Genomic DNA, 27,405 nt, shown 5'->3' on the forward strand with positions numbered 1-27,405 from the left:
TGGTTAGGTTCACGTCTTGCTAGAAGAGAAAGATTTGAGGGAGATTCTTTGAGCCATTATTTAACTTTTGGCACAGGGAATATATATCTATGCACAGTGTCTTCCATTTTGGGGGAAAAAAGCCTCTAAAACTATTGTTCCGTGTTATAACAGTATAGAATGACCAAGCATTTTCAAAGTTAATTTTGAAAGGTAACATTGATTATGTTAAGTGACCCTTTCAGATGTGTTCTTTCTTTTTTAAGATTTATTTATTTTAGGGGGGAAGGAATTATGTGTGCATGTGAACTGGGGAAGGGGCAGAGGGAGAGGGAGAGAATCCTAAGCAGACTCCCCACCCAGTGCAGAACCCGAGGTTGGGCTCGATCCTACCACCTTGAGATCATGACCTAAGCTGAAACCGAGAGTTGGACACTCAACTGACCGAGCTACCCAGGAGCCCCCTTTCAGATGTATTCTTAATGCTTCAGTGTTAGCTGGGGATAATGAACCTGCTTATTTTCTGGTTTCAGACAGAGGACCCCAGTAAGTGCAGTCCTCGATTTTGGGAGGAGCTCTTCCTTATGAAGGTAAACTTGATATCTCTGGATTTTCCTGGTAACTGAAATTGCTTTCTCATGTTCTAGGTGCTACACTAAAAATGCACTCACATTAAATACAATTCACTAAAAATGTTACTAAAAATGGTACCCTTACTCTTTCCTTGGTAGGTGAATTTGGAGTATCTAGAAGGCAAGCTGGAATCTCTTGATGGTGAGGAGTTAATGAAGATCAAGGATAATATTAATTGCTTATTTCAACACTGCATCCAGGCTCTGGGAGAGGAACATCCAATTCGAGTTGTCAATGCTTTGCAGGTACAAGGTTGGGAGACCGGGGAAGTCTTGTTTAACAGGGGAAAGGAATTGTAACACATGTGTTGGGACCTGAGGAACCTAAAATTGCCCTTAGGTATGAAGGGTTTTGTTTTTTTTTCCTTTAAATCATAAACATCTATGTATGTTTGTTTAGCCATCTTTCTGGTTAAAGAAATTGACACTTGGGCGCCTGGGTGGCTCAGTCGTTAAGCGTCTGCCTTCAGCTCAGGTCATGATCCCAGGGTCCTGGGATCAAGCCCCGCATCGGGCTCCCTGCTCAGCGGAGAGTCTGCTTCTCCCTCTCCCACTCCGCCTGCTTGTGTTCCCTTTCTAGCTGTCTCTCTGTCAAATAAATAAATAAAATCTTTAAAAAGAAAAAAGAAATTGACACTTCACTAGTACTCTTGTCCACTTGTATAATTTGATCTAATGCCAAAGCAGATTGACAGAATGCTTGAATTATTTGAGGAAAGGAAGAGATATTGGGGAAGCTATGAGTCAGGGATAGTTAGTCTACAGCAAAAATCAGAAGAGATTCTTAACACAATATTTTCTCACTAGATCAGGAGTTCTTAATCTGAGGTTTCAGAGGGTCCCTCACTCCCGGAAGTTATATGTAATATTTTATGTGCATGTGTACATTTTTTTTGTAAAGAGAGCTTTCATCAGATTCTCAAAAGGGTCTGTAACTTAGAAAACATTAAGAATCATTGTTCTTTACACTAAGTGGCATGATCACTGAATAATTATTTCTTTTCTTTTTTTTTAAGATTTTTTTTTTTTAAATTTCTTTATTTGACAGAGAGATAGCACAGGTAGGCAGAGTGGCAGGCAGAGGGAAAGGGAGAAGCAGGCTGTCTGCTGAGCAGGGAGCCCGATGCGGGGCTCGATCCCAGGACCCTGGGATCATGACCTGAGCCGAAGGCAGCCGCTTAACCGACTGAGCCACCCAGGTGCCCCTGAATAATTATTTCTTGAATGACTTTTATGTGCCAACATTGGGTTCAAGGGGATACATTATAGGCTTCTTTTTTTTTTTTTAAGTATTTATTTGACAGAGAGAGACACAGCGAGAGAGGTAACAAAGCAGGGGGAGTGGGAGAGGGAGAAGCAGGCTTCCCGCCGAGCAGGGAGCCTGATGTGGGACTCGATCCCAGGACCCTGGGATCGTGACCTGAGCCGAAGGCAGACGCCTAACAACTGAGCCACCTAGACGCCCCACATTATAGTCTTCTTGAGAGCAAAGACTTTGATAGTTTCATTCAGTACTTTGTTCCTAGCATGTAGGACAGTGCCTGGTAAATACTCAGCGCTTTAGAAATAAATTTTTATTGAGTGAATGATGGGCAAAATTTCTAAAGTTTATAGTACAGTAGCTTCTGTGTAGCTTAGATCAGGCTGAATGGCTATAGGGCAGTGATTGACAAACTTAGAATATGAAGAATCCATGACAACATAAAATATTTTATTGGAACTTTTGATAGATTGGGTTTAAATTTCTAACTTACTAGTTGGATAAATCACTTTACCAGTTTTCTCATCTGTAGACTGTAGAAATTACCTGTTGAGCTGATGTCCCAGAAAGAAGGACCATGCATTTTGGGCATCGCAATTGTAGGGGCTCACTGAAAGCTGAAATGAAAGTTGGAAATTATGCTTCCTGTAATTGCAGTGACTCACTGTGGGGGCATGAATGGTAAACTGTTTTTGGTTCAGTGGAAATAAATTGGCATTAAGTCACTTAGTGACCCATAAAAATATAGTACGTTATTATAATGGATTACATTATTATAATGAGACTTGCTAAGCTTTAACAGTGTTTCAGGCACTATTCTTGGAGCATTAACAAAGTTCCAGGGACTATTCCAAGTGCTTTACGGTGTTAATTCACATAGTTCTCACAACATCCCTATGAGATGGGTGCTATTATTGTCATTCCCATTTTATAGATGAAAAAACTGAGGCACTGAAAAGTTAACCTAATTTATCTGGGTTTACACAGCTAGTCAGTAGTGGATGGAGATTGTAAAGAATTTAAGTTTTCAAGCAATTGGTTGTTATCATATGGACTGAAATAACTTTTGTAGTTATTAAAAATACTAAAAATTATCAATTATAATGTAAATACTAGAATTAATTTTAAATAAAGGAAAGTTTCACCAATCATATGACTCAAACTCAAGAACTGTTTTTATTTTTGAATTCACCTTCCTGTCTTTGTCTGCATGCAGTGCAGTTTTTGAAAAGAGGATGATGGCTAAAAAACAGCAAAAAAAAAAAAAAGAGGATGACAACAGTTTCAATTGTTATTCCTCTTTTAATTTTTGGATTTTGCACATAGACTCAGATGGTTTCGGAGCTAAGAGTGATAAGAGTAATTGAACGTCAGCTGTGTAAGGAGGAGGTTCTGAGGTTGCAATGTGAGGCGACAGATCCAGTGCCCTTCACGTTTTGAGACTTCTCTCTACAAAAGAATTCTTTCTCTAATCTCTGCAGACCTTGTGTGCACTCATTCGAGGAGTCCATCAAAAGAATAAATCTACCTCTGGGTTTGACATTATCAACATGCTGATGGGCTTTGACAAGGCAGAGCTGTGCATGAAGGTGAGGCGTCAGTTGCAGGTGTGACTGTGGATGGCTGCTTCTGACAGCTGTTCATGGGTACCATCTGCAGACAGTTAAGGTACTAGAAGATGTGCACGCAGGTAGATATAAATGGTTGAATTTGGTCTTGAATTTGAATATTTTTGTTTTACAAATTTGGTTTGTCTGAATAAAGGAAAAGTTGAAATTCAAATTTGAATTGAAGTATCCTTCCCCTGCAGGATAAAGACTGAGCAGTTTATTTTTTGATTTATATCATGTGCTCATACATTCTTTTTTTTTTTTTTTTTTAAAGATTTATTTATTTATTTAACAGACATAGAGAGCACAAGTAGGCAGAGCGGCAGACAGAGGTAGAGGGAGAAGCAGGCTCTCCGCCAAGCAGGGAGCCCGATGCGGGGCTCGATCCCAGGACCCTGGGATCATGACCTGAGCCGAAGGCAGCCGCTTAACCAACTGAGCCACCCAGGCGCCCCTGTGCTCATACATTCTTAAAAACACTTATGAACTCAAATAAAATATAACAAGGGAAATATAATATACAAGGGTAACTTTGGTTCTAAACTTAAGTTTTCTTATTTAACACAATGACTATCAGAATTTTTATTTCCATTGTTTGACTTTTTTTTTTTAAGATTTTATTTATTTGTCAGAGAGAGAGCATGAGCAGAGGAAGCAGCAGGCAGAGGGAGAAGCAGGCTCCCCGCTGAGCAGGGAGCCCGATGCGGGACTCGATCCCAGGATCCTGGGATCATGACCTGAGCTGAAGGCAGACGCTTAACTGACTGAGCCACCCAGGTGCCCTGTTGGACACTTCTTAAAAATAACAGCTTTATTGATAGATAATTCACATATACAGTTCACCCTTTTAAAAAGTGTAATAATTCAGTGGTTCTTTCTTTCTTTCTTTTTTTTTTTTTTTTTGAGATTTTATTTTAAAGTAATCTCTGTACCCACTGTGGGGCTCGAACTCAGAATCCAGAGATCGAGAGTCCTGTGCTCCACTGACTGAGCTAGCCAGGTGCCCCTCATTCAGTGGTTTTTAGTATATCCATAGAGTTGTAAAACCATCACCACTGTTAATTTTGGAACGTTCTTATCACTCCAAAAAGAAAACATGTACCCATTAGCAGTCATTCTCCATTCCCCCTTCTCTCCAGGCCCTGGCAACCATTAATCCACTTTGTGTCTCTCTTGATTTACCTATTCTGGACATCTCATAGAAATGGAATTATGTGTGGTCTTCTGTGTCTGGCTTCTTGCACTTAGCATAATGTTTTCAAGGTTCATCCATGTTGTAGCATATATCAGTACTTCATTCCTTTTTTTGGCTGATTAATATTTCATTGTATGAATGTACTGCATCATTTTATTCATCAGTTGATAGATATGTGGGATATTTCAACATTTTGGCTATTATGAATAAGACTGCTGTGAACATTCATGAACAAGTTTTTGTGTGGATGTAGGTTTTCAGTTCTCTTGGGGATATACCTAGGAGGAGAATTGCTGGGTCATATGGTAACTCTATATTTAACATTTCAAGGAACTTCCAAACTGTTTTCCAAAGTTGCTATTCCATTTTGCTTTTCCATCAGCAATGTATAAGTGTTCTAATTTTTCCACATCCTTGTCAACAGTTGTTTTTTGTCTTTTATATATATATTTTTAGAGAAATGTCTTTTCAAATCCTTTACCCATTTCTAGATTGAGTTATTTGTCTTTTTATTGTTGAGTTATAAGAATTCTTTATGTATTTTGGATGTAAGTCCCTTATCAGCTATCTGATTTATAGTGTTTGACACTATCTTGAATGAAGGTTATTTATAATATGAACTTTGAAGAATTAGTCTTCTGTCACTCACTAAATTTAAAATAATCTATTTGACAAAGAATTCTTATAGTGATTAAGTTATTTTAAAAAAAGTTATGAATATACAATTATAAATACACGAAGACTTAGTACCTGGAGTTAGTTTTTAATTCTCTCCTATACAGCTCATACATATATATATGTATGTATATGTATGTGTGTATATATATGTATATATATGTATGTGTGTGTGTATGTATATATATATATGTGTGTATATATATACACACACACATATATATATATATATATAGTGGTGAAATCCCAGATCTCTCTCATTCTCATAGTTCTCATTGTTGCCTATATGCTCCTGGTTACTAAATCTCTATTTTTTGCCTTAACGTCCTGTCATGAGACTCAGAGTACTATACTTTATAAGCAGTTGCTGAATATACATACTCACACATCCCTGAAGTACCTCTTGCTTGACATCTACAAAATGTTTTCCCTTCATCTGTTTTTTTTCTTTTTTTTTTTCATTCATTCCACATCAGAATGGGCTCACCTGTCATCTCAGTCACCCAAGCCAAAAACTTGGGAGTCATTCTTGACTCTTCCCCTCATCTTTCATATCCAGATGATCACCAAGATCAGCTAATTTTACCTCAGTTCATATTTCTCATACCTTTCTTCCCTTTCTTTCCCCTACTGCCAATGTTCCCGTTATCTCTCGCTTGAACTATTGCAGTGATGCCTTCATTCTTTTGACAAACGTCGGTTGGCTCTGATGTGCCAGGCACTGGGGATACAGAGGCAAATAAGACATGGCAGCTTCCTCAGAAAATTGATAGATTAGTCCTCATTTGTCTCCTTCCCTCCAGGCTTACCATCTTTAAATCTGTCATCCACACTGATACCACAGTGATGTATCTTACACTCAAATCTTTCTTGCTTAAAATCCTTCATTAGTTTCCCATCACTAACAGGATAAAGACCAAACTCCCTAGCTAGCTTTATACAGCTTTCATGATCTGCTCCCTATTTATTTCTCCAGTCTCCACTCTCACCACTGTGCCTTACTCTGTACTTCCATAATAATAAACTACTTGTATTCCAACTCCACACCCAGGGCCATTTCATTCCTCATGTGTCTTTGATCATGATACTGCCTGTCTAGAATTCTTTTTTTTTTTTTTTTTTAAAGATTTTATTTATTTGACAGAGAGAAAGACAGCCAGAGAGGGAACACAAGCAGGGGGAGTGGGAGAGGGAGAAGCAGACTCCCCGCTGAGCGGGGAGCCCGATGCGGGGCTCGATCCCAGGACCCTGGGACCATGACCTGAGCCGAAGGCAGACGCTTAAGGACTGAGCCACCCAGGCGCCCCTAGAATTCTTTTCCTCTTCAAGTTTTAATTAATTCCTACTGATTTTTCAAAATATAACCCACTCCTGAAGAATCCTGGAATAGGTGACTTCTGAGCGAATTCCCCTTCTCCATGTATATTTCTGTCATAGTAATCATTAAATTAAAACTGTTTGCTTAATAAGACTGATGAATCACTGACCTCTACCTCTGAAACTAACAATATATTATATGTTAATTAATTGAATTTAAATAAAAAATTTTTAAAAGAAAAAAAACCGTTTGCTTTTGCTTATTTTTCTCTTCCAATAGACTGTAAATGCCTTGGGAGCAAGGGTCATTATCTTATTTTTTTCTTGAATTCTTTGAAAGCACAATATTTAGCATATAGTAGGCCCTCCCTATGTATTTGTTGAAGTAGCTTATTTTGAACCTTCACTTGAGCTTCCAGCATGCCTTCTTCATTCATTCTCCTCCTTCATTTAATGTAAAATATTTCTTTTCTTGTTCCTTCAGCTGTAGTGGGTGAGGGTTTCACCTTTTGATTACATTGGGTCTGACAGCCGATTGTTAGTACAAGTGATATACTCCAATCCCATTGCCTAGTAGAATCAGCCAGAGTGGACACAGCTAGCTTTGTGGGATAGTGTATGTGGCCGGTGATAGCCAGCAGTGATATCACGTCTTTGGTGTTTGTTCAGTGTGCCTGCATCGAATGATATACTTTATCTACAGTTAGTTAACCATTATTAATCTTTAACCACTTATTTTTCTTAATTAATTTTATCTAATTAGTTTATTATTTATTATTTTTAATTTATTATTTAACCACTCTTATTAGCCTTTTAACAATTTACTTCATTCTAATCTAAAGGTTTATATAAGGATGACAGGCTGCAAACACTTACTTGGTAAAGTAGTAAAATCTTTATTGTTCTGTGCAGTTGTTCTAAAGCATTTTACCCCAATAGCTACACTTTGAGGTCTTCCTTTTCTTTGTCTAATCTTGCAAGGCCTAGGCCTAAGGGAACGATATGGTTGCTTCATTGTATCTTATACACATGACCCTGTGTAACATAACCCAGAGTTGGGACAAAGACACAGTAGAGATGTTATTTGATATGTTTTAATACTTAACGGATCTCTTTCTCAGAACTTGATGGAGAGTTTGGATTCGTTGCTTTGTGCAGAAGGTTCTGAAAGTCTGAAGAGTTTATGTCTGAAACTTCTCCTTTGCTTAGTGACTGTAAGTGACCCATCTGTATGTTTCTCTATCAAGGGTGTTACCGACAGCAGGGGCAAGCTTATTTGAGTATTTGAGCCTAAAGTTAGAAAGGAAAAGCGAAAAAAAAAAAAAAATCTCTGCTCAGGCATCATATCACTCCACTGCATGTGAATGTGTAGAAGGAAGTGAGGTGAATGGGCTTTCACTTCCTGGAAGCTGCTCTTTGGAGCAACTGCGGGCATTTTTAGCCTGCAGAGTACGTGATATTTATCACTTTAGAGGTACCACTCCTAGAGATTTATTGTCTTCTGGATTGTCAGATTTGCCCTTCTTACCAGGTCTCATTTGGAAACAGTTTTTGTGATTCTGTTTCTCTTTATTCTGATTTTGATATAACTGGGAGCTGGCCTATATCTTCTAGTGAGAGGAGAGGAGGGTGTTGTTCATTTACTTCAGGCAGTTAGTTGTCTTTCCCCGCTGTCACTCAAAGACTTCTGGATCATAAACTTCTTTGTTTGAGAATCTGTTAAGTAAATGCTTATGTGAGGGTGTGAGAGAAACAATGAGAAGTTCAGAGATTGGGAAGTTTTAATTTGCTAATTTCTTACCCTTCTAGTGTCTGCCCACTCAGGCTCTGGTAGCTTCAGGGAGCTTATTGAAGGTCTACTAAGTATCTAGTAGAATGTTTTAACATTTCTGATTCTCTTAGATGGTAGGGGAGGAGATATACTTGAGATACCAGAGTGCCTCAGTATAGACTTTAAAAAGCCTTTTATTTCATTCAGGTGACAGACAACATTAGCCAGAACACTATCCTAGAGTATGTAATGATCAACAGCATATTTGAAGCAATTTTACAGGTAGGTCAATTCCCCTGTCACATCTTTCTCTTTTGGGTAAACCACCTCCTCAAATCTTCTCTGCCTGGATTCCTAGGAACTAGGAGTTGGCACTCATTCACTTCTTGTTCTTGTTACAGATACTCTCTCACCCCCCAAGTCGCAGGGAGCATGGGTATGATGCTGTTGTCCTCTTGGCTTTGTTGGTGAACTATAGAAAATATGAGGTAAGTGGGCTCCTAAATGGACAGTTAATAATCTTTCTATAATCTTCCTAAATGTGGCCACTCCTAGGGGATTTTGTTACTTTGTTTAATGTAGAAGACATGTTCCTGGTAAATGGTATAGCCATTTAAAGGAATCCTGTGGTGCGACTTCTAATAAAGTGAGTATCCCTTAATGTAGTGGTTCCCAAACCTAGCTTACTAGCATGACCTAGAACTTTTCAAAAAGAAGAAATTTCTGGGCTTTCATCTGAACACACTGAATCTGAATCTCTTGGAGGTGGGAACTGGGAGTCTCTTTTTGTTTTTTTCCTTTTGAGTCCCCTGTTGAGTATGATGATTAGCCAGGATTGGGAACCAGTGACCTAATGCATCTGTTTTGAAAGATTGGACTTTTGTATATTGGATTTCCATAATGCGGTCCACTTGTGTAAGTACCACTGTTGGTCTGGGAACTCTTTCTGATTTAAATGGAAAATTGAAGGCAGAGCCTTATCCATATCAGTTCTGGAGTTCTTTTTGTTCCTGAATTAATCAGGGACAGATTTATAGGTTTTTGAGATGAAGAGCAGAACTCAGAGATTTATACTTGGTTTCATGCCTCTACTTGATTCTTCTCAAAAGGGAGAATACACAGAAAAGGAAGGGGGGCCCTCAGGGAAGACCAGGGGACTCACTGGAGATGGCTTTGGAGGAATAGGGAGCATTTGGCACTGAGTCCTGGACACTAGGAGTACTTTACTGAACCCAGAAGTCAGGAGCTGCATTGAGGCAACCTGACTTTCTTCACTTAGCAAGTAGCAGTGCTATGAGAGATGGGCCAGCCGGAGGGAGGCTTTTCATTTCTGATCTTCTGGATCTTTACTTAGAGATTTCTTTCTTTTTTTTTTTTTTTTAAAGATTTTATTTATTTATTTGACAGAGAGACAGCGAGAGAGGGAACACAAGCAGGGGGAGTGGGAGAAGGAGAAGCAGGCTTCCCGCGGAGCAGGGAGCCTGATGTGGGACTCGATCCCAGGACCCTGAGATCATGACCTGAGCCGAAGGCAGGCACTTAAGGACTGAGCCACCCAGGCGCCTGGAGATTTTTTTCTTTTTTAAAGATTTTTTTTATATTTAAGTAATCTCTACACCCAATGTGGGGCTCAAACTCACAACCCCGAGATCAAGAGTCGCATGCTGCACTGATTGAGCCAGCCAGGCACCCCCACTTAGTGATTTTTGACATGGTTCCTAGTCAGGTTGAGAGTGATGGGTAACACAAAACCTGGAGCCTATTCTTATAAGGAGAATATGGAAGAAGGGGAGGCTGTGAGAAATATTTAAAGAGGGACTGGAATATGTGGAGCAATGTTAATATGTTATAATTCCCAGGAGCTGATTGCTTTCATTGTCTTGGAGGAACTGACAGATGGTGTGTAGAGCTACTAATAAATATGTAGTTTATCACCAACACCTGTTTTTGTTTTTTTTTTAAGATTTTATTTATTTATTTGACAGTGAGAAAGGGAACACAAGCAGGGGGAGTGTGAGAGGGAGAAGCATGCTTCCCTCTGAGCAGGGAGCCCCATGCGGGGCTCGATCCAAGGACCCTGGGATCACGACCTGAGCCGAAGGCAGATGCTTAACGACAGAGCCACCCAGCTGCCCCACCAACACCTGTTTTACTGGTGATCTGGAGGGGTTGGCATGGTAGCCATTTTGATCTCTGTCATCTGTAATAGCCTCTGAGGTCTTATTTTTTTTTTTTTTTTTTTTTTTAAAGATTTTATTTATTTATTTGAGAGAGAGAGAATGAGAGAGAGCACATGAGAGGGGGGAGGGTCAGAGGGAGAAGCAGACTCCCTGCCGAGCAGGGAGCCCGATGCGGGACCCTCTGAGGTCTTATTACAACAGCAAGAAAAATAGCTGAGGAAAAATGCCGAAGATAGTTAATGAAAGTTGAGTTATATGTGATAGGAAAGCACCATCATTAGTAATGAATATTTTCAGAACATTCTCCTGGTTGCAGGCCACTCTGAGGCAATGGCTTGGTTTCTCTAAATGTGAATTGAGCCCAGCCCAGTAGGACTCTCTGAAATGTCAGCCTGAAAAATTGGACATGGCCAAGGAACTAGAGAAAATCATATTTCTGGAGCGAGGTATGCATCTCTAGTCTGTCAGAAGCCACAGAAGAATTAATATAGTAGGCAAGGGCAAGCTGGCGGGCATAATTTATCTGGGCTTTGCAGCTTTTGATATAAGTCACTCACCAGAAACCATTAAGGAAGCCTAGTGACCATGGAGCAGGAACGTTTTTGACAGGAACATGAGGAATTCCAGATGAACATAGTAAAACCAAAAGCTGGTGAAGTTTTATGCAAGCCGGTATGAGAGGGTGTGTGCTGGGCAGAACAGCATTCTAGCTCCCACCACAATCTGTCCCATGACAGATGGGGAAAGTTGTAACCTTTCTAGTAACGTGCAGAGGGCGCCAGAGAGGCTGGGCGCCCACCTAATTCACAGGGAAGGCAAGTTGGACTTAAGGAATGGAAGTGATGGAAAAGATGTCATGTAGTAAATGTAAATAGTTCTTCTTCACCTCAAATAATGCATTCCATTTTCATTATTTTCTCAAGAGATAGAGGAGGCAAAAAAAAGGGGGGGGGCGATGAAAAAGAATAAGTATGGTTTAGATCAGATAAAGGCAGAGCCCTGTTAGAGTGATCCTGTGTAGGCTCACTGAGTTTGTAATTCTGTCTTGTGGGTGAAAAGTAGATTGATTTCAGTTTAAAAATGTGACTGATCAACAACAGGTATATAGTGTTAAAGGGAACTCAGTGTCTGGTAGAATAGAAATTTTCACAGCATTAAGATCCTGGCCTTCTAGGTGGGCCCAGTCTCCTATGATGAAGTGACTTGGCCCCCAACTGCTGTCCTGAACATGTTTCCCAGAAATTACAAAATTGTTTATTGTCCAGTTGCAGACTGGTCTTTTTCTTTTTCTTTTTTTTTTCTAAAGAGCTTTCTTCAAATGTAATAAAAATGTTAAAGTAGGAAATATATAGGTACCAATCATTGAGTCCTTACCATCTGCCAGGTACTATGCTAAGGTTTTTACATGTCTAACTTCATTTAAGTCTCACAGCAACCCCGACAAAGAAAATACCCCATTTTACAGATGAGGAAGTTGAGCTTATTAATAAATGTGCCTATCTTGTCACAATTATAAGTAGAGGAGCTAGAACTCAAACCCTTGCTTTTAGGCATCTTACCTTTTCCTCAATTGCTAACGCATAGGTTGTTCTTGTTAATCAGATGATCCTTATTATTACCTAAAACAGTGGAGTTTTGGGAAGGTGAGTGATCAGGACTTTAAAAAATTATGCTTAGAAACATTGGCCTGCTCCTTCTAGTGTTCTCTTCATCATGGCATTTCTAGGTCGGCCTACTGCTGATTTTCTTTTCTGAGGATCCACTTGCATTCGATCTTGTATGACGTCTGTGGCATCAGCAGGATTTGACTGCTGGTTATAGGAAGCAGTGTGGAGAGCCTTCCTCTGTCAGATCAATTGACAAGCAGAGTGGGTTTTACCTCCTTAGGCTGTGTTGTAGAAAACCTTGTAAACATTTGGGCTGTTAAGAAAGCAAAGCTGTCTCTTTCTCTATTCCCAGTTGACATTCAAAAGATACCCTCAGAAACTTGATTAAATAAGGTCTTACGTCGGGGGTTTCCAAGTCTCTCAGTAATGAGTTTTCTTGGTTGCTGTAAAAACTACCAATATTGTTCCTTGCTTCCCTTGGGTTAGAATTTGTGCCTGATCTAGATGAGGTCTTTCCTTACATCCCATGCGTGGGGTCACTCCCAAGGTGAGTAGGTCGTTGGTTCTCATCCCACTGGTAGGAGATGGACCAACTGCTTAACGAATTTAAATATATGTCCATTTCCATATGCTGACCAGCTGAGATTGGGTCTGGAAAAACTCAAGAAATCTTCCAGTGCTATAAGTGATGGGACAATCATTAAATCCCAGTGTTCTGACCAGATTGTAGTTTGGGTAATTACATCCTTTTTTTCAGTTCCCCTGCAGTGTTATTTGGGTATTAGATCCATAAATGGCCTCTCTGGCTGTTAAGCAGCTGCCACTTTCCACCCCCAAGGTGGCTTTGTTTTACGGGTGGGTGAATCAGTCCTTGCATATAGTTCTTGGAATGGTTAGGGAGCCTTTGGGATGAGACTGTAAGTTAGCAACTTATAAATTTGTGCCTTATGGCAAAGAAGCTTTTATGTTCCTCCCAAGACTGCTGTCCCTATGGACTCAGATTATTGGCAGGATAGGACAAAGTGAGTTTTGTGGAGTGTTCACTTCTTAGAAATAAATAAGATGGAAAGATGGGAGAAGTAGCAGACACAGGCCTGGGCTGATCCAGCCTAGAGGAAAATGCAAGTAGAACAGAACTGGTGTGTGTGTGTGTGTGTTTGGTGATTGCCTATGCACACTGAGAGATTTGCTGGAAATGGGGGAGTTAGCTGGCAGGGTGGGTTGGATCTGGGTATTAGGAGCATCACCACAGAGAAAGCATTTTTGTTAACGCTTTGTTAAATAGCTAATGGGTTCTTAACTAAGTCACACTCATCTTGAGTCTCTTCTTTAACAGTCTGTGAATCCTTATATTGTGAAGTTGTCTATTGTGGATGATGAGGCTACGCTCAATGTGAGTATATGGATCCTTGGGTATTGTTTTAATTACTTGCTTTTGGTGGCCTTACTTTCAGTGGATATTTAGAACAGAGAGTAGAGAGCTGTTGTGTTAATTTCATCTGGCTATAAAGAGGGAATCGGTATTTCATTTTAGAGCATCAGTGTGACTGTTTTATTGTATTTTATCTTCTTGTCATGGAAGGAAGGTTTGAGGGGACATTTGTTGGCTAATCATCATGAAATGGTTATATTTCATGTTATAGTGTGCTGAGGTTGATGATTCTACAGAGTCAATAAGTTACATTCCCAAGAATAAGAAGGCTTAGATGATATATCAAATCAGCATGATGTACACTTAAAATATCTTACAATTTTGTATGTCAGTTATACCTCAATAAAGTTGAAATTAAAAAAAAACAAAAACAAAACAACAAAGCAAGGCTTGTATGACTAACCGGTGGGAGATCCCTTCTTATAGAACTAGCCAGATGGCATTTACAGCCTGACTTGGTGAAGCTGGAAGATGGAAGATGATCTATATACCTGCTACATATGTCCTTGAAAGTTTGGGAAATAATATCTGATCTCTGACTAAGGGAGGAAGAAGATGGCCAGGTGTCTGCCATCTTGCCCTCTTCATTTTTCTAATTTCACTTGTGAAAAAAAAAGCATACATGATTCATCCTCGTGGCCTGAATTGATCTTTGTGTCATGTTTAGCAGGTTCTAAAGGGGAAGTTGATAAGTCACTTTCACATTTATTGGATGCTTCTTCCTGTTATCCTCCTGTTTTCCTGAGGCCTGAAAGAGTGGTTTGTCTCTATGCCTTCATTTAGTGTGAGACTCATTGTCACTCTTATTCTGACTGTTTTGGAGACATATGAGAGCTTTTTGTTTGAAGATTCTAACTTAGTCTTCTCTTTTGAGGTAAAAATGATCCCAGTGAAATTGTCAGTGATCTGGGCTGGTCCATTTCACCACCCCCCAACCTTGTTACTCTATTAAGTGACATTAAGATAGATCAGGAAAATCTGGACCGTAGGGCTGTAATTAGTGTTTTTCCTGGCCTGGCATTGCCACCAGCCCCTTATTTCATCTGTGCTATCTTTTTTCTTTCTAGGGAATGGGGCTTGTGATTGCTCAGGCTTTATCTGAGTACAACAGGTAAGTCCACTGTTCCAGAAGGGAAGGGATTTTCATTTGAATTGGTTGAGTAGAAAACAGATTTGCTCCAGTGCTTGGATGAACTTCCCTTACCTATCCTAAAAAGGTATTCTTAGGTTTAGCTTCTGGCAGATGTATTTGCTCTAGCTCAGCTTGATGGTCTTAGCAGGGGTTGTGTCTAAGACCAAGGGGAAAGTAGCCACCAGCTTAGTGTCCATCTTTTCTTTAAGCAATTAGGCACATTCTTTTGCAACCTTTGGTATTTTATTGCAGAACATTTTAACTAGTTTTCCAGCCACAAGCAGGCTCTTCCATTTAGCCCCATGTATCCTACAAATACAATTTTCTCTGTAAAAAAAGTTGCGAAGCACCACATTTTGTACACTTAAAAATAAATAAAAAGAGAAAACATACTGAATTAGCTCTAGTTTGATGGATGCTTCTTTTTCATCAGGAATCGACTGCCACTTCCCTGAGTCCCTGTCTTTTCTGGGTCTCTCTTCATCAATGCTTGCTTTCCCTCTTGTTTTGGATGAGGAAGGTATCTGGTATTCAGTGAATGGAAACCAGAAATGTTCCTAATCCTGGCAAGGGCCAGGCATTATCTTGCTTGCATTTCTTCAGACTTTGCTCACACACAATTGGATATGGAATTTCAAATCTGCCCCATCTCCACAAATAGTATAGCTCACAGATTTCCCTCCTCTTCCTTCAAAAACAAACAAGATTTTCACTGTTACAGTCTGAAAGTAATTTCACTGTTACACTTTTCAAGTAATAGTCTGTTTGGGAAATAACTGGATCAGCCATATGTTAGAGCAGTTTCACACGTTTGCAGCTTGCTGTTCGGAGTCTTTCCCAAAGTAGCCAGGCATTTTGATACACGCTGCCTCAAGAGCAGATGCGTGCCTCTTAGCTTGCAGGGGAAACTGCTGTGGCTAGATTGTCATAATGCTTTTGTTTTCTGGAGTCAGTGAATTCTCTGAGTGCCCTGCCCTGATTACCTAGAATGCCAAGGACAAAGACATACTTGATAAGTAATACTAAAGTTGAATTTAGTTATTTTTGTTCAGGCAGTATAAAGACAAGGAAGAAGAACACCAGAGTGGTTTTTTCTCTGCTTTAACAAATATGGTAAGTCCAACTTGTTTTTTCTGTCCTGCTAGGAATGTAAGAGGTCTGTAGGGGTAGACAAATTTGGACTCAGAAGTTCAAATGTTTGAGATGATGGCATGATGAGGGGAGAGTGTCTCAGAGCAGATTTTTTTGAGAGCTCTGTCTCTTTTATTGATTTCCAAACCCAAGTGAGATAGGGAGAGGAGAGCTCTGATTGCTCTGGGACTGATTTTTTCAAATTAATTAATTCAGTTTTTTAAAGGCTAAAAAAGCGTACATATTAAGTCAGACTTTTGTCTCCTGAAGAGCTGGCTGTGTTTGAGGATTGACCCTGCAGAATATTGATTGACTAGGTAGGAGAATTTAGATCTGAGTGTAGACCCGAGTGCTCCTTGGCTGTCTGCTATGGCCACTTGATTCCTCATAGCTGGTCCTGGAGTCAAGGGATCGATGCAAAGGATTTGAGCTACTCCTCTAAAGATTTAATGGACTGAGAGGTCCATAGTTCAGGAAAGTTATTGGTCCAGTTTGCAAGACTTCTGAACAAGGTTTCTCAACCTTGACACCGTAGACATTTTGGGCCAGGTAACCTGGGACTAATTTTTTTTTTTTAAAGATTTTATTTATTTGACAGAGAGAGACACAGCGAGAGAAGGAACACAAGCAGGGGGAGTTTGAGAGGGAGAAGCAGGCTCCCCGCAGAGCAGGGAGCCCGATGCGGGGCTCGATCCCAGGACCCTGGGATCATGACCTGAGCCGAAGGCAGACACTTAACGACTGAGCCACCCAGGCACCCCTGGGACTAATTTTTAAGAGATAAATCTAGTAGGTCTTAGAATCTGGGCAGATTCAGAAAGTCTTTTTTCTTGGACATTAATATTCAAGTAATCAGCTGTAGGGCAAGACAGTTTTTGAGTTCATTGCAAAAAAACAGCTATCCCTCTACCCCCGAGAAAGGCAATTATTCTCCCCAGTGCCTATGTCTTCTTCCCTTCTTTCTCAGAGCTTACTCTGAGAAAAGGATTTGCTGAGCTCTGTAACTCTGAAGCATAAATGAGTAAAGTCTCTCAGAGTTCAGAGCAATATGAGTGCTGTGTTGGTATTTGGTTAAATGAATTGGATATAATATTACTGCTCCAGGGATCCTTGCCTTTTAGCCAGGAAGAAAAAGTTTTGTGCTAAAGAAAGGAAGTTCCAGCTGCATAGTTTGGGACATCAGTAGGCAGATGGAAAGGTACTTTTAGAGGGATGGGCATCTTTCTCAGTGCCTCTGACATCACACATACTGGAGGCAACCTATTCCGTTTACTTACGTGGCTCCCCTGCCTATGACACAAACTAAAGATTTTGTTAAAGATGGACAGTGGGTCTCCATAGACATTTCTGATCTGAAACTCAAATATCCCTCTGAAGACGGCTTATGTTGGATATGAAATCAGTGTGCTTTCTGTGGTACTCTTCATGAGTTAGTTTCTGACTTTAAGTAAGCAACTTTTAAGAAAGATGCTGAGTGATGAAGAGGTCTAGGTTAACATTTATTTGCTGTCAGTGATTACTAAACTTATACATTGAAAAGGAGAGCTGGACAAAAGTCCTGATCTTTTTTTTAAAGATTTTATTTGTCAGAGAGAGAGAGAGAGAGAGAGAGCGGGCATGAGCAGGGGGAGGGGCAGACAGAGGGAGAAGCAGGCTCCCTGCTGAGCAAGGAGCCTGATGCAGGACTCTTAAGTCCCAGGACACTGGGATCATGACCTGAGCCAAAGGCAGATGCTTAACTGACTGAGCCACCCAGGAGCCCCCTGATTTTTTTTTTTTTTAAAGATTTTATTTATTTGAGAGAGAGGGAGAGCACAAGCAGGGGGAGCGGCAGGCAGAGGGAGAAGCAGGCTCCCTGCTGAGCAAGGAGCCCGATGTGGGACTTGGTCCCAGGACCCTGGGATCCTGACCTGAGCTGAAGGCAGACGCTTAAACTGACTGCACCACCCAGGCGTCCCCCGATTGTTCTTTTTTAAGGCCCTTTATGGAAAGACAATTCAGTGGATTTCTCGTTATTTCAGTATTTTATTACTTGTGATTATTTGAAGATCTTGAAAGTGAGCTGGTTTTGGTCTGTATGACTGGTGGGCCAGAGTTCCACGTTCCCTCAGTCTGCACGCCACTTATTTTTTCACTGATCAAAGGCTTCGCGTAAGCACAGAGCTCCTCTCACATTTCCCTGCTATAAGTCTGCAATGCCTCTTTTCTTCCACAGGTGGGCAGCATGTTCATAGCAGATGCCCATGAGAAAATCTCAGTACAGTAAGTGCCTGGAATTCTTGTGCAGTGACTTGAACTTTAGTGTGAGCTCTCTGGCTGGATATGAGTGTGAAACGTTACCTCTTGCTAATCTTTTACAGATTCAAACTTTTATGGTGATTTATCAAATGTTTCTTGGGTTTTAAACAAGAATGGACCCTTAGAAACCACTACTTTGGTCATGTCTGTTGAGCCTTGAGAAGCCGATAAATGGTTCCCAGCTGTCTCTGGACTGAAATGCAAGAGGGTTGGGTGTCTGAGCCAGTTAAGGACTTAACTAGATTGGGGTGGAAAAGTGAGAGGGAAAATAGGGAATGAAGTAGATAAGAACTAGTTCTAAGGAATTAAGTTAAGGCCCTGACTCCTTCCGTATATACCCTTTATATAAACCCAACAACGAAATAAAGGGAGCATTAGAAATGCAAAGGGACTGATAATGAGGAGCTGGGTGAAATTGTATCTTGATGGTCATACTGTTTTAACTCTTCCACTATAAGAGCCTCTCCAATTTGTTCTCTTTTCTTCTTTAGAACCAATGAGGCCATCCTTCTGGCACTTTATGAAGCTGTTCATTTAAATCGTAACTTCATCACAGTGTTAGCCCAGGTTGGTTATGTTAAAAACTCCAGTGCTTCTCCCTGAATTTCATACAGATTGACTCCATTGAGAACCCTGTCTGGCTGTGCCTATTTAGATCTTGGTTTGTATTGGTAAGTGGTAGCACCAGAGGTGCATCAGTTGTCTTTGCGGCAGGCTGTCCTCAGATATGTATGTTTCCATCTGGTGCTGAAGTGGGTCTGATAACATGCAAGGGAATGGCTTTGACCAGTTTACTATTCTTTTGCCCAGTTTCCCAATTCTCTTAACCCAATGAATGGAGATTATTTTGAGTGGAGATTACTTCATTTTGCTCACTGGCAGTCCCTTGGTATTATCTGCCCATATGGATTTTTATGTCAGGCTTTCTGCTTTCTAAACCACTGTGGAATTACAACTAGAGATAAAATAGGCCAAATCACTTGTCTTATTATTTCACTAATTTCCAGAGAAGAAAAGTAAAAAATATCTTGTCTAACATGAGGCTAGCTGTTAACAACAACAACAGAATGATCTACAAATATTGAAAGCAGGAAGTCCTAGAATACCGAGTGCTGGGTCACTTGCCCAGCTTGGGATATCCTGAGTAGTTGGTAGAGAAGGGGACTAGCACAGGTTGAGAACTCAAGTGCTGTCCATGAAAGCCGTCTTTAAAAATTGATAAAGTGTTTTTATCTTAAAGTCAGAGGGTTTAAAATATGTATGTAGGTTTCTTTTAAAAGAACATTTGCTTATGCTTTTTTCTCTAAGGGCAGTTGTGTATGGAATCACTGAGTTTTAACAAAAAATCGAGGTCATGCTTAAAAGGTAGTGTGCTTGTTTAGGGTCTGCCTAGGAGGACACTTATTTATCAAGACTGAGAACATGAGAGATTTTATCCACTATTCTCATTCTGTTTGTCTGCTCTCTGGATTCCGTAGCTGATTTTAAAGGAGGGGTAAGAGAGTTAAAAGGCTGAGAAAGCTGTTGGGGAAGAGAAGGGAGTAGCCACCACTCAGCTTAATTCTTTTTTTTTTTTTTTAAGATTTTATTTATTTAATTGACAGAGAGAAAGCGAGAGCAGGAACACAAGCAGGGGGAGTGGGAGAGGGAGAAGCAGGCTTCCTGCTGAGCAGGGAGCCCCATGCGGGGCTTGATCCCAGGACCGTGGGATCATGACCCGAGCCGAAGGCAGTCGCCCAACCAACTGAGACACCCAGGCACCCCTCAGCTTAATTCTTAAGAGCTGATGTGACAGAGATGGCTGAGGAAGGTCAGGAACAGAGGAGTTGTCTGTTTTGGTCCCAGTGGATGTCTCCCCCATGTCTCTGCTTCCACCCTACATACTCTTGTTGGTTGTGGAATAGGGAGGCTGCTGTCTGCATAGCTCTTTTTATAGCACTTCTTATCCACTTGCCTTGCCTGTACTTACTAGTCAACTGTGTGGTCATCAGAACAGTCTGTAGATGTGTTTTGGTTCATCTGATGAGAGTAGTCCTTGCCCAGGTTCAGATAGGACTGCAGATGCCCTTTTTTTGGTAGAATAATCTCTATTTGTTTACCCCAGTTTTTTATTTGCATGGTTCTGCAGAAAAACTTATGTAATGGAAACTTACTTGCTTAAAAAAACTAGCCCACAGAGCTTCTTATTAGAGGTTAGTAAGCATCAACAGGAATCAGGTTCTCAAGGGAACTCAATGTAGAAGCAGTCCCTCCTTAGTGAGCATTCCATCTAATTATGAGGCCAGGAATACCAGAAAGGATATTATGGAGAGGATACTCAGAACTGGGTTATGTCTTTTCTTGCCTGCTTCTGTTCTCTTTTAGAGTCATCCAGAAATGGGCTTGGTGACAACCCCTGTCAGTCCTGCTCCTACAACCCCAGCCACACCACTTGGGACCACACCGCCCTCCTCTGATGGTAAGCCCACCACCTCTTGTTTTCTTGACTAATATGATCGTGAATCTTTCAGGGTGAGCATAGCTGTGTTGAACAAAGAACACAGCTGTTGATTTCTTTCAGCTAAGAAATTGTTCTGAGGTGCTATCCTTCAGGACTTCTAAAGCTCCAAAGGAAGCTTGGGAAAAGAAAGTCAAGCGTTTTTCCTGTGTAAGAAGCTACATAACTCTAACTTGTCCTCAGGGAATGGTTGTAGAATCATGGGGTGCTAGATCTGAAAGGGACCTCTGAGGTCAGTAATGCCTTTCCTGCCAAACTCTCAGGGTACTTGTGAGGCTCTGATGAGATATTTTATGAATATCTCTCTGAAATAAAAATAAGATAGTAATATTATCTCATGTTACTATTGCCCAGATGAGGGAATTGAGGCCAGAGAAATAAGTGGATCACCTCATGTTAGTGAAAATTGAGACTAAGAACCAGGACATGGGTCAGGACAAGGACCATGTCTGTTTTGTTCACTCCTGTCTATCCAGCGTAGTGCCTGGCGTGGTCACTGCTTAATAAATATTTGTTTAGTACTTGGAAGAGAAAGTGAACCTGGGATTTTACTCACTGGTATGTATCTGCCAGCACTTCCAGTGGGAAAACAGTAAGCTTTGAGTGTATTGTAATTGAGAATTTGGTATTTAAGACTTCTCCCTCTGAAACACACCTACCCACCCACACAGAATTTCTACTTTATAAGTTTTATGGCTGGGACTTAAGAAAAAGATAACAGGAAAGAAAGTACGAATTTTCCCCAGTGAAGTTTGTCATCTAACTGTGTTTGATAGAGTATATTAACCTAAGAATAATCTTTGTTAGTACTTGATGTTTTGCCTAAAATGTTGACTGAATTTTGGGTAAAGATGTCGAGGAAATCTAACTTCGATCCTTTTTCTGTGCCTCTCTCTGTCTGTGAAGTGACCTTCTTCAATCTGCCCTTTCTCCTTGACATTTTCGTCTGGCACCTGTGGCAGTAGCATTTGAAAGCAGTGAAAGTGATGTTGGTACAGAAGCGAGTCAGGGAGGTGCCATTGATATTCAAGTCTATGTAGCAGATTGGATCCATTTAGAACTGAAAGTCAAATTCCAAAATACCTTAATGAGAAGGAGCAAGTAGTAAGGACTGCCTATTTGTCTCTGCTTTTTCAGGTCACTGAAAAATCCAATAGAAATACTGTTCTTTCTCTTTAAGGATGAAGCCTGCCTGGTTACCATGGCTATCAAAAGCCATATATATATATATATATATATATATATATCTATATATCTATATATCTGAGTCCCATGTGATGTTGGGGTTTGGACGCTTCAGAGAACTGCCTTTCGAACTGTTCATTGTGAACACTTCCACCCACACACTTGATTATGCAATGGCAGGATTTGTGCTTACTTACCTACAACTAGTGAGCTTTTATTTTTTCTAGTGGGAAGATGGAGTCAGCCCACTTTCAAATGACTATCTCCCTTGACAGAGGCTGCTAGGAAGAATTATGAAGCCAAAGATCAAGGAATAACTCTTCTTTAGGAAGGAGATTTTAATTTGTGAGGGATTTTATTCTATTTCTTCTGTTTTATTCTTTTTCTTCTCCCCTAATTAATTTCTTTTCAGTAGGGATCCTAAACATTATAACTTTTTTTTCAGGTTTTGGTTTTTAATTATGTATAGTGGTGCTCAGTGGCCCAGTTTGATTTAAAGGTATGTCACTGGAACCATTATTTTTAAAAGCCAGCAGTTTAGATGTAACATTTGTTCTCAGCTCAGACTTGACATTTGACAACTCAGCCTTGGCATGAGAGGACTTTCTGGTAAACTAAAAATACATATACTTCTATATTTCTACATATTATATAAGACAGTTTTCCAGTTACTGCTGTGTGTGAGTAGGAAAAAAGTTCCACTTACCAGTTAGATGCCTCTTTGTATTGGACAAAGGAAGGATTATGGGCTCTGAGCTTCAAAATAGGCTGGAGTTTGAATTGGTAGTCTCAGGTCATTAACCCATAGTATGAATTAAGACCTTTTGGTATTTCAACATAAAAATACATTTGTCTTTTATTAGTTTTGGGGGGCTGAACTGTTGGAAAACAGCCAGGGATTGGGCATGCTAATTTCTTCTCATAAGGCTTTTTGTTGTGCTTGTTGTGTGTTTGGAACCATTATATGCAAATGTTTCCCATTGTTAATAAATGTTCTCAGCATACATCGTAATAACTCCAGAGGGATCCATTATGGTTATGAATACATATTATGAATAATATCCCAAACTCAAGTGAGTCTTCTATAGGTGAAAATACAGCAGAAAGCTGTAGATTCTCTAGCTTGTCTGAGCCAGCATGAGTCTCCTTTTGCTTTTATATTATGTCCTAGTGTAAAAACAGTTAACAAGATGTGTAAGTCTAATTTAAAGTCTTAGAAGCTTGAAAAATCTACATTAAGACTGTTCTGGGGGCTCCTGGCTGGCTGTCGGTCGTGAGTTCAAGCCCCATGTTGGGTGTGGAGGGAAAAAAAAAAAGAAATAAAAAGACTGTTCTTTGTGGGTCCCAGCCCTGGTTTGGTCCCTCATTGTTTATTAGGAGTGTGGCACAGAGAGTGGGGACAAGGGGTAGTTTCTCTTAGAAATAGCAAGCAGTTGGGTAAATAAAACTCAGTTTCCAAGCTGTCCCAATCAGTAATATCCACCTGTTTTCAGTCTGGTATTCTTTTTCAGGTTCCCTTTCAGGGGTGAAGGGATTAAGGAGTAGAATTTGAATATAGTTCTGCCTTAACTTTTTTCCATTCCATCTTGGGTATTTCCAGCCTAAAGGCTTTTTCTCAAAACGGAGCAAGATTTCTCCTTATTAGGAATGAATTGTCATTTATTTTAAGCAGGAGACTCATCAAAGCAAGGCTCATTTATATTCAATACAGATCTTTCCCTTAGGTACAAATCAGAGTGCCTTCAGAAGGGCCCTGAACACTTTTGGGTTACTTGAGGCTAGAAGTGGAATCAAAAGACCCTTCTTAGGATGCTGGGAGGAAAGCACTATTCCTGGAGACTAGCCCTTCTAGATTATGAGAAGGGTATTGGCCTTAATCTTGGGAGTAGGAAGGGCTCTAGAGGTCTAGGAACAGTGGTTAAGGGTTTTATGATAAGCATTTGGTCCTCCCTCTTTTGTGAAAAAGTTTATTTAGTGATTTCCTTGCCTGCTGGCAAATTGGCTATGTAGGTAGAAGTGTTAGATGGAATATGTTGTAGGCTAAGTGCATTTCATCTGTTCTATTCCAGTTATAAGTTCTGTGGAACTCCCACTGGACGCAGATGTACAGACCAGTAATCTACTGATAACCTTCTTGAAGTACAGCTCGATTGTCATGCAGGACACCAAAGGTAAGTCATGCTACTTTGGGGGCTCAGGAAGCAGGGGGTATGGCAGCAGCTACTTAGCTAGAATCAAGGAGCAGCATTAATACTTTGAAGCTTGGACAGGATGAACCACTGGGGCATCCTGTACAGGGCAATGGTCCTGATTACTGGAAAACAGGGATTTCTCACTGCCAGATGGCAATTAGGTGGTGTTGGGAAAACCTGGAGCTGGAGGGGTAGTACTTCAAAAATAGAACAGGAAAAAAAATTGGTCTCTACAAAAACTAGCAAGTCATTTTAGCAGATTTTGGTAAGTAGATGCAAACTCTTTTGTGTGGGAAGTGGGGGGATTAGCACACTTCAGGGAATTCCCTTTTGAGGACAAGAACTGGAAGCATCAGCTTGTGAGAATTCTTGGACTGTTGTACCAACCACAGTAGGAAGAGGTGAGATTAAGAGGGACAGTGTTCCTTAACACTTAAAATAGAAGTGTCGGTACCCATCCAGAGATGCAGAGTGGAAGTGGGAGAGGACTGGTTGTTGGAAAAGTTTGAGTTTATTGTCTCTGGTTTCCTGTTCTTCATCTGTTTATGATCTTTCTGTGATCTTTTAATTGATGGTAGGGAAGGGGAATACTTGGGCTAGGTGTGAGAAGGGATTGGGAGGAAACCCAGCAGATTCTATCCAGTATATAATTCAGTCCATTGGGAGCTACAGAGATGGTGAACCTCTGAGACTTGGCAAGTGAGATCTGATAGGTGAGGATGGCAAGACTCTTGTGTATCTGTGTTTCCTGAGGCTTTTGCTTCTCCTTTGTGGAGGGGGGTAACCTCTTTCTTTCTCTAGAAATGTCACAGCAACCACAGAAGAGAGAGACTGTATAGATGTGACCCTGCAAGTTAACTTGTAGCTTTGCTTCATATAACACAGTGAATTGAGGCCCTTGGAACTTACTTCTAACTTTAATGATCATATAAAGCTGTTTGTGCTGGTCACTTTGTCATACATAAAATGGAAGGCAAAACTGAGGGCAGATTAATTGTAGTATGGGCGGTCTCAGGCTGTCTCTCTAAACTCAGGCTCAGTTAGGTCTTTGCCGACAGGCAGCCTAAATATGGCAAGGGGCAGGGTTAGGTACTATGAAGAATTAATTTCAAAAATGGCTCCTGTGAGACTGAGGGAGTGCAGAGAGGGAAAAAAATGGCTCCTGGGTGGCTATGTTGGCCCAGCTGTCTTGCTTTTAAGCCCCTGACCTTCTGCATGCCCTGACTAACAGGATTTCATTATGATTTTAGGAGCAAATAGAAGCAACTTTTTCTTGGCTCTGCTCTGTCCCCATGCCCCAGATATTAGCTTTTTCTTAATTATATATTTATCATTTGATACCTATAAAAAGATACTTCTAATATATATAAATATTAAATTATAAAGTTTTTTAGTAAGTATAATAAATAGCATGAGTTATAAAGTGTAATATAAAATGAACATGTGAACCTACCATTCAGCTGAAGAAATATTAATGGTGTTGAAGCTACCTGTGTGTCCCCTACCCAGTCGTTCCTCTCTTATCCAGTCTGCAGAATTTTATCATTCCCTTGATTCAATCAGCTCTGCTTTCAAAGCCTTTTTTTCTTCTGACTCGGGTGTTGTCACCTTGGAGGAGTATCTGCTCAATCTTTAAAATAGACATTAGGCAAAAATATTTAAAAAAATGTATGTATACCTATGCATAAATTTTAAAGTCGATTCACCAAAATCTTTTTTTTTTTTTTTTTTTTTAAGATTTTATTTATTTATTTGAGAGAGAGAGAATGAGAGAGAGCGAGTACATGAGAGGGGGGAGGGTCAGAGGGAGAAGCAGACTCCCCGCTGAGCAGGGAGCCCGATGCGGGACTCGATCCAGGGACTCCAGGATCATGACCTGAGCCGAAGGCAGTCGCCCAACCAACTGAGCCACCCAGGCGCCCGATTCACCAAAACCTTAACAGGACATCTGGATGGGATGATTAAACTTGGTTTTTATTGTCTTTTGTGTGTCTCTGAATTTAAAAAAGTTTATAATGAAATATGCCTTATTTTTATATTCAGAAACATTTTTTTTTTTTAAGTGGAGAGATAGCTGCAGGCTTTTTTTTTTTTTTTGAAGATTTTATTTATTTATTTGAGAGAGAGAGAATGAGAGAGAGCACATGAGAGGGGGGAGGGTCAGAGGGAGAAGCAGACTCCCTGCCAAGCAGGGAGCCCGATGCGGGACTCGATCCAGGGACTCCAGGATCATGACCTGAGCCGAAGGCAGTCGCTTAACCAACTGAGCCACCCAGGCGCCCCATGCAGGCTTTTTTATAGGAGTTGCTCATCAGCTTTTGGGGAAAGGGAGGATAGTGCCAGAGAAATTCTGTGGCCAGAGGTAGGTAGAAGAGTCTCATGAATCTAGTTTTGCATAGGCAGGGGCATTTCTTTGCTGGCTGCCTAGGAGCGCTGATGTAAGCTCTGGGGAATGTCAAGAAGTATCATTATTATTATTCTATATGCACTGTCTGTCTATGAGGAGAGGTGAATGTATTTCTGGCCTACAACCCCCATTATGCCTTCTAATTGTCGGGTTTTAGTTGATTTTATCTTTGAGGAAGTAGCAGGTTAATGTCAGGGTGAGTTCTATTAGTTCCTTTCTAAAGCACTGTAATCTGTTAATAGATCTTCTCTCAGAATGGACTTCAGTTTGGGTCCTGTCAAAGCTAATTTGAAGCATCATAATCATTTGTCCATTTTGGATATGCTGGTATGACCCTCTTCTTGCCTCCATTTCACCCATCACCCACAAAGATCCTGGGAAGTAAATAAGCTTTGATGGTTCTGGTAATTGGCAGTGATGGAGTAGCTCTTTCTTGGTCATTTGTGTGGGCTTAAAGCCCTGCTCCTGAGGTTACCTTCTTCTTTTTTAATAACTAGAATGTGAGTTCTGGGAGACCAGGGACCTTTGTCCAGTTCAGTGCTATATCTAATGCCTAGCAAAGTGCCTGCCATGTAGTAGGTATTAAGTAAATATTTGTAGAGTGAATAACTTTGGCAGGAAGAAAAGAAATATGATGAAGCGTTCACAGCCTTCTCAGTCATAAGTAGTGTGCACAGTACAAGGAAAGGCAGGGGCTGGCCCCTGGTTTTTGGTTAGTTTGTTTCTGATTCCACTGCCAGTTTGCTATGAACAGTTATAAAACCTTTCTAGGTTTTGTGGGACGTGGCTATAGATGGTGGCCTTTTGGCTAAGATCAAGTATAGCTGATAGATGGGAAGGGATGGGGAAGGAAATAGACCTGACTATTCAGAAGCAAAGTGTTTTTAGGGAAGCAAAGGGCATG

The 27,405-nt window shown here is 40.5% G+C and overlaps 1 protein-coding gene across 4 annotated transcripts in view; it reads left to right on the forward strand.

Moving 5' to 3' along the window:
* The window catches only part of ARMH3 (armadillo like helical domain containing 3), a 178,824-nt gene that overhangs the window by 15,804 nt on the left and 135,615 nt on the right, over window positions 1-27,405 (forward strand). For all 4 annotated transcript variants that reach the window (XM_036086236.2, XM_036086254.2, XM_078077198.1 and 1 more), the window contains exons 3-15: window positions 513-569; window positions 711-857; window positions 3,354-3,461; window positions 7,791-7,883; window positions 8,648-8,722; window positions 8,842-8,928; window positions 13,564-13,620; window positions 14,727-14,770; window positions 15,844-15,904; window positions 18,138-18,184; window positions 18,712-18,787; window positions 20,585-20,678; window positions 23,972-24,073. In XM_036086236.2, coding sequence (XP_035942129.1) covers window positions 513-569; window positions 711-857; window positions 3,354-3,461; window positions 7,791-7,883; window positions 8,648-8,722; window positions 8,842-8,928; window positions 13,564-13,620; window positions 14,727-14,770; window positions 15,844-15,904; window positions 18,138-18,184; window positions 18,712-18,787; window positions 20,585-20,678; window positions 23,972-24,073 — 1,048 coding nt within the window. The remainder of the gene's footprint in view (window positions 1-512; window positions 570-710; window positions 858-3,353; window positions 3,462-7,790; window positions 7,884-8,647; window positions 8,723-8,841; window positions 8,929-13,563; window positions 13,621-14,726; window positions 14,771-15,843; window positions 15,905-18,137; window positions 18,185-18,711; window positions 18,788-20,584; window positions 20,679-23,971; window positions 24,074-27,405) is intronic.

This window comes from Halichoerus grypus, chromosome 7 (genome assembly GCF_964656455.1).
Source record: "Halichoerus grypus chromosome 7, mHalGry1.hap1.1, whole genome shotgun sequence".
NCBI classification, from domain to species: domain Eukaryota; kingdom Metazoa; phylum Chordata; class Mammalia; order Carnivora; family Phocidae; genus Halichoerus; species Halichoerus grypus.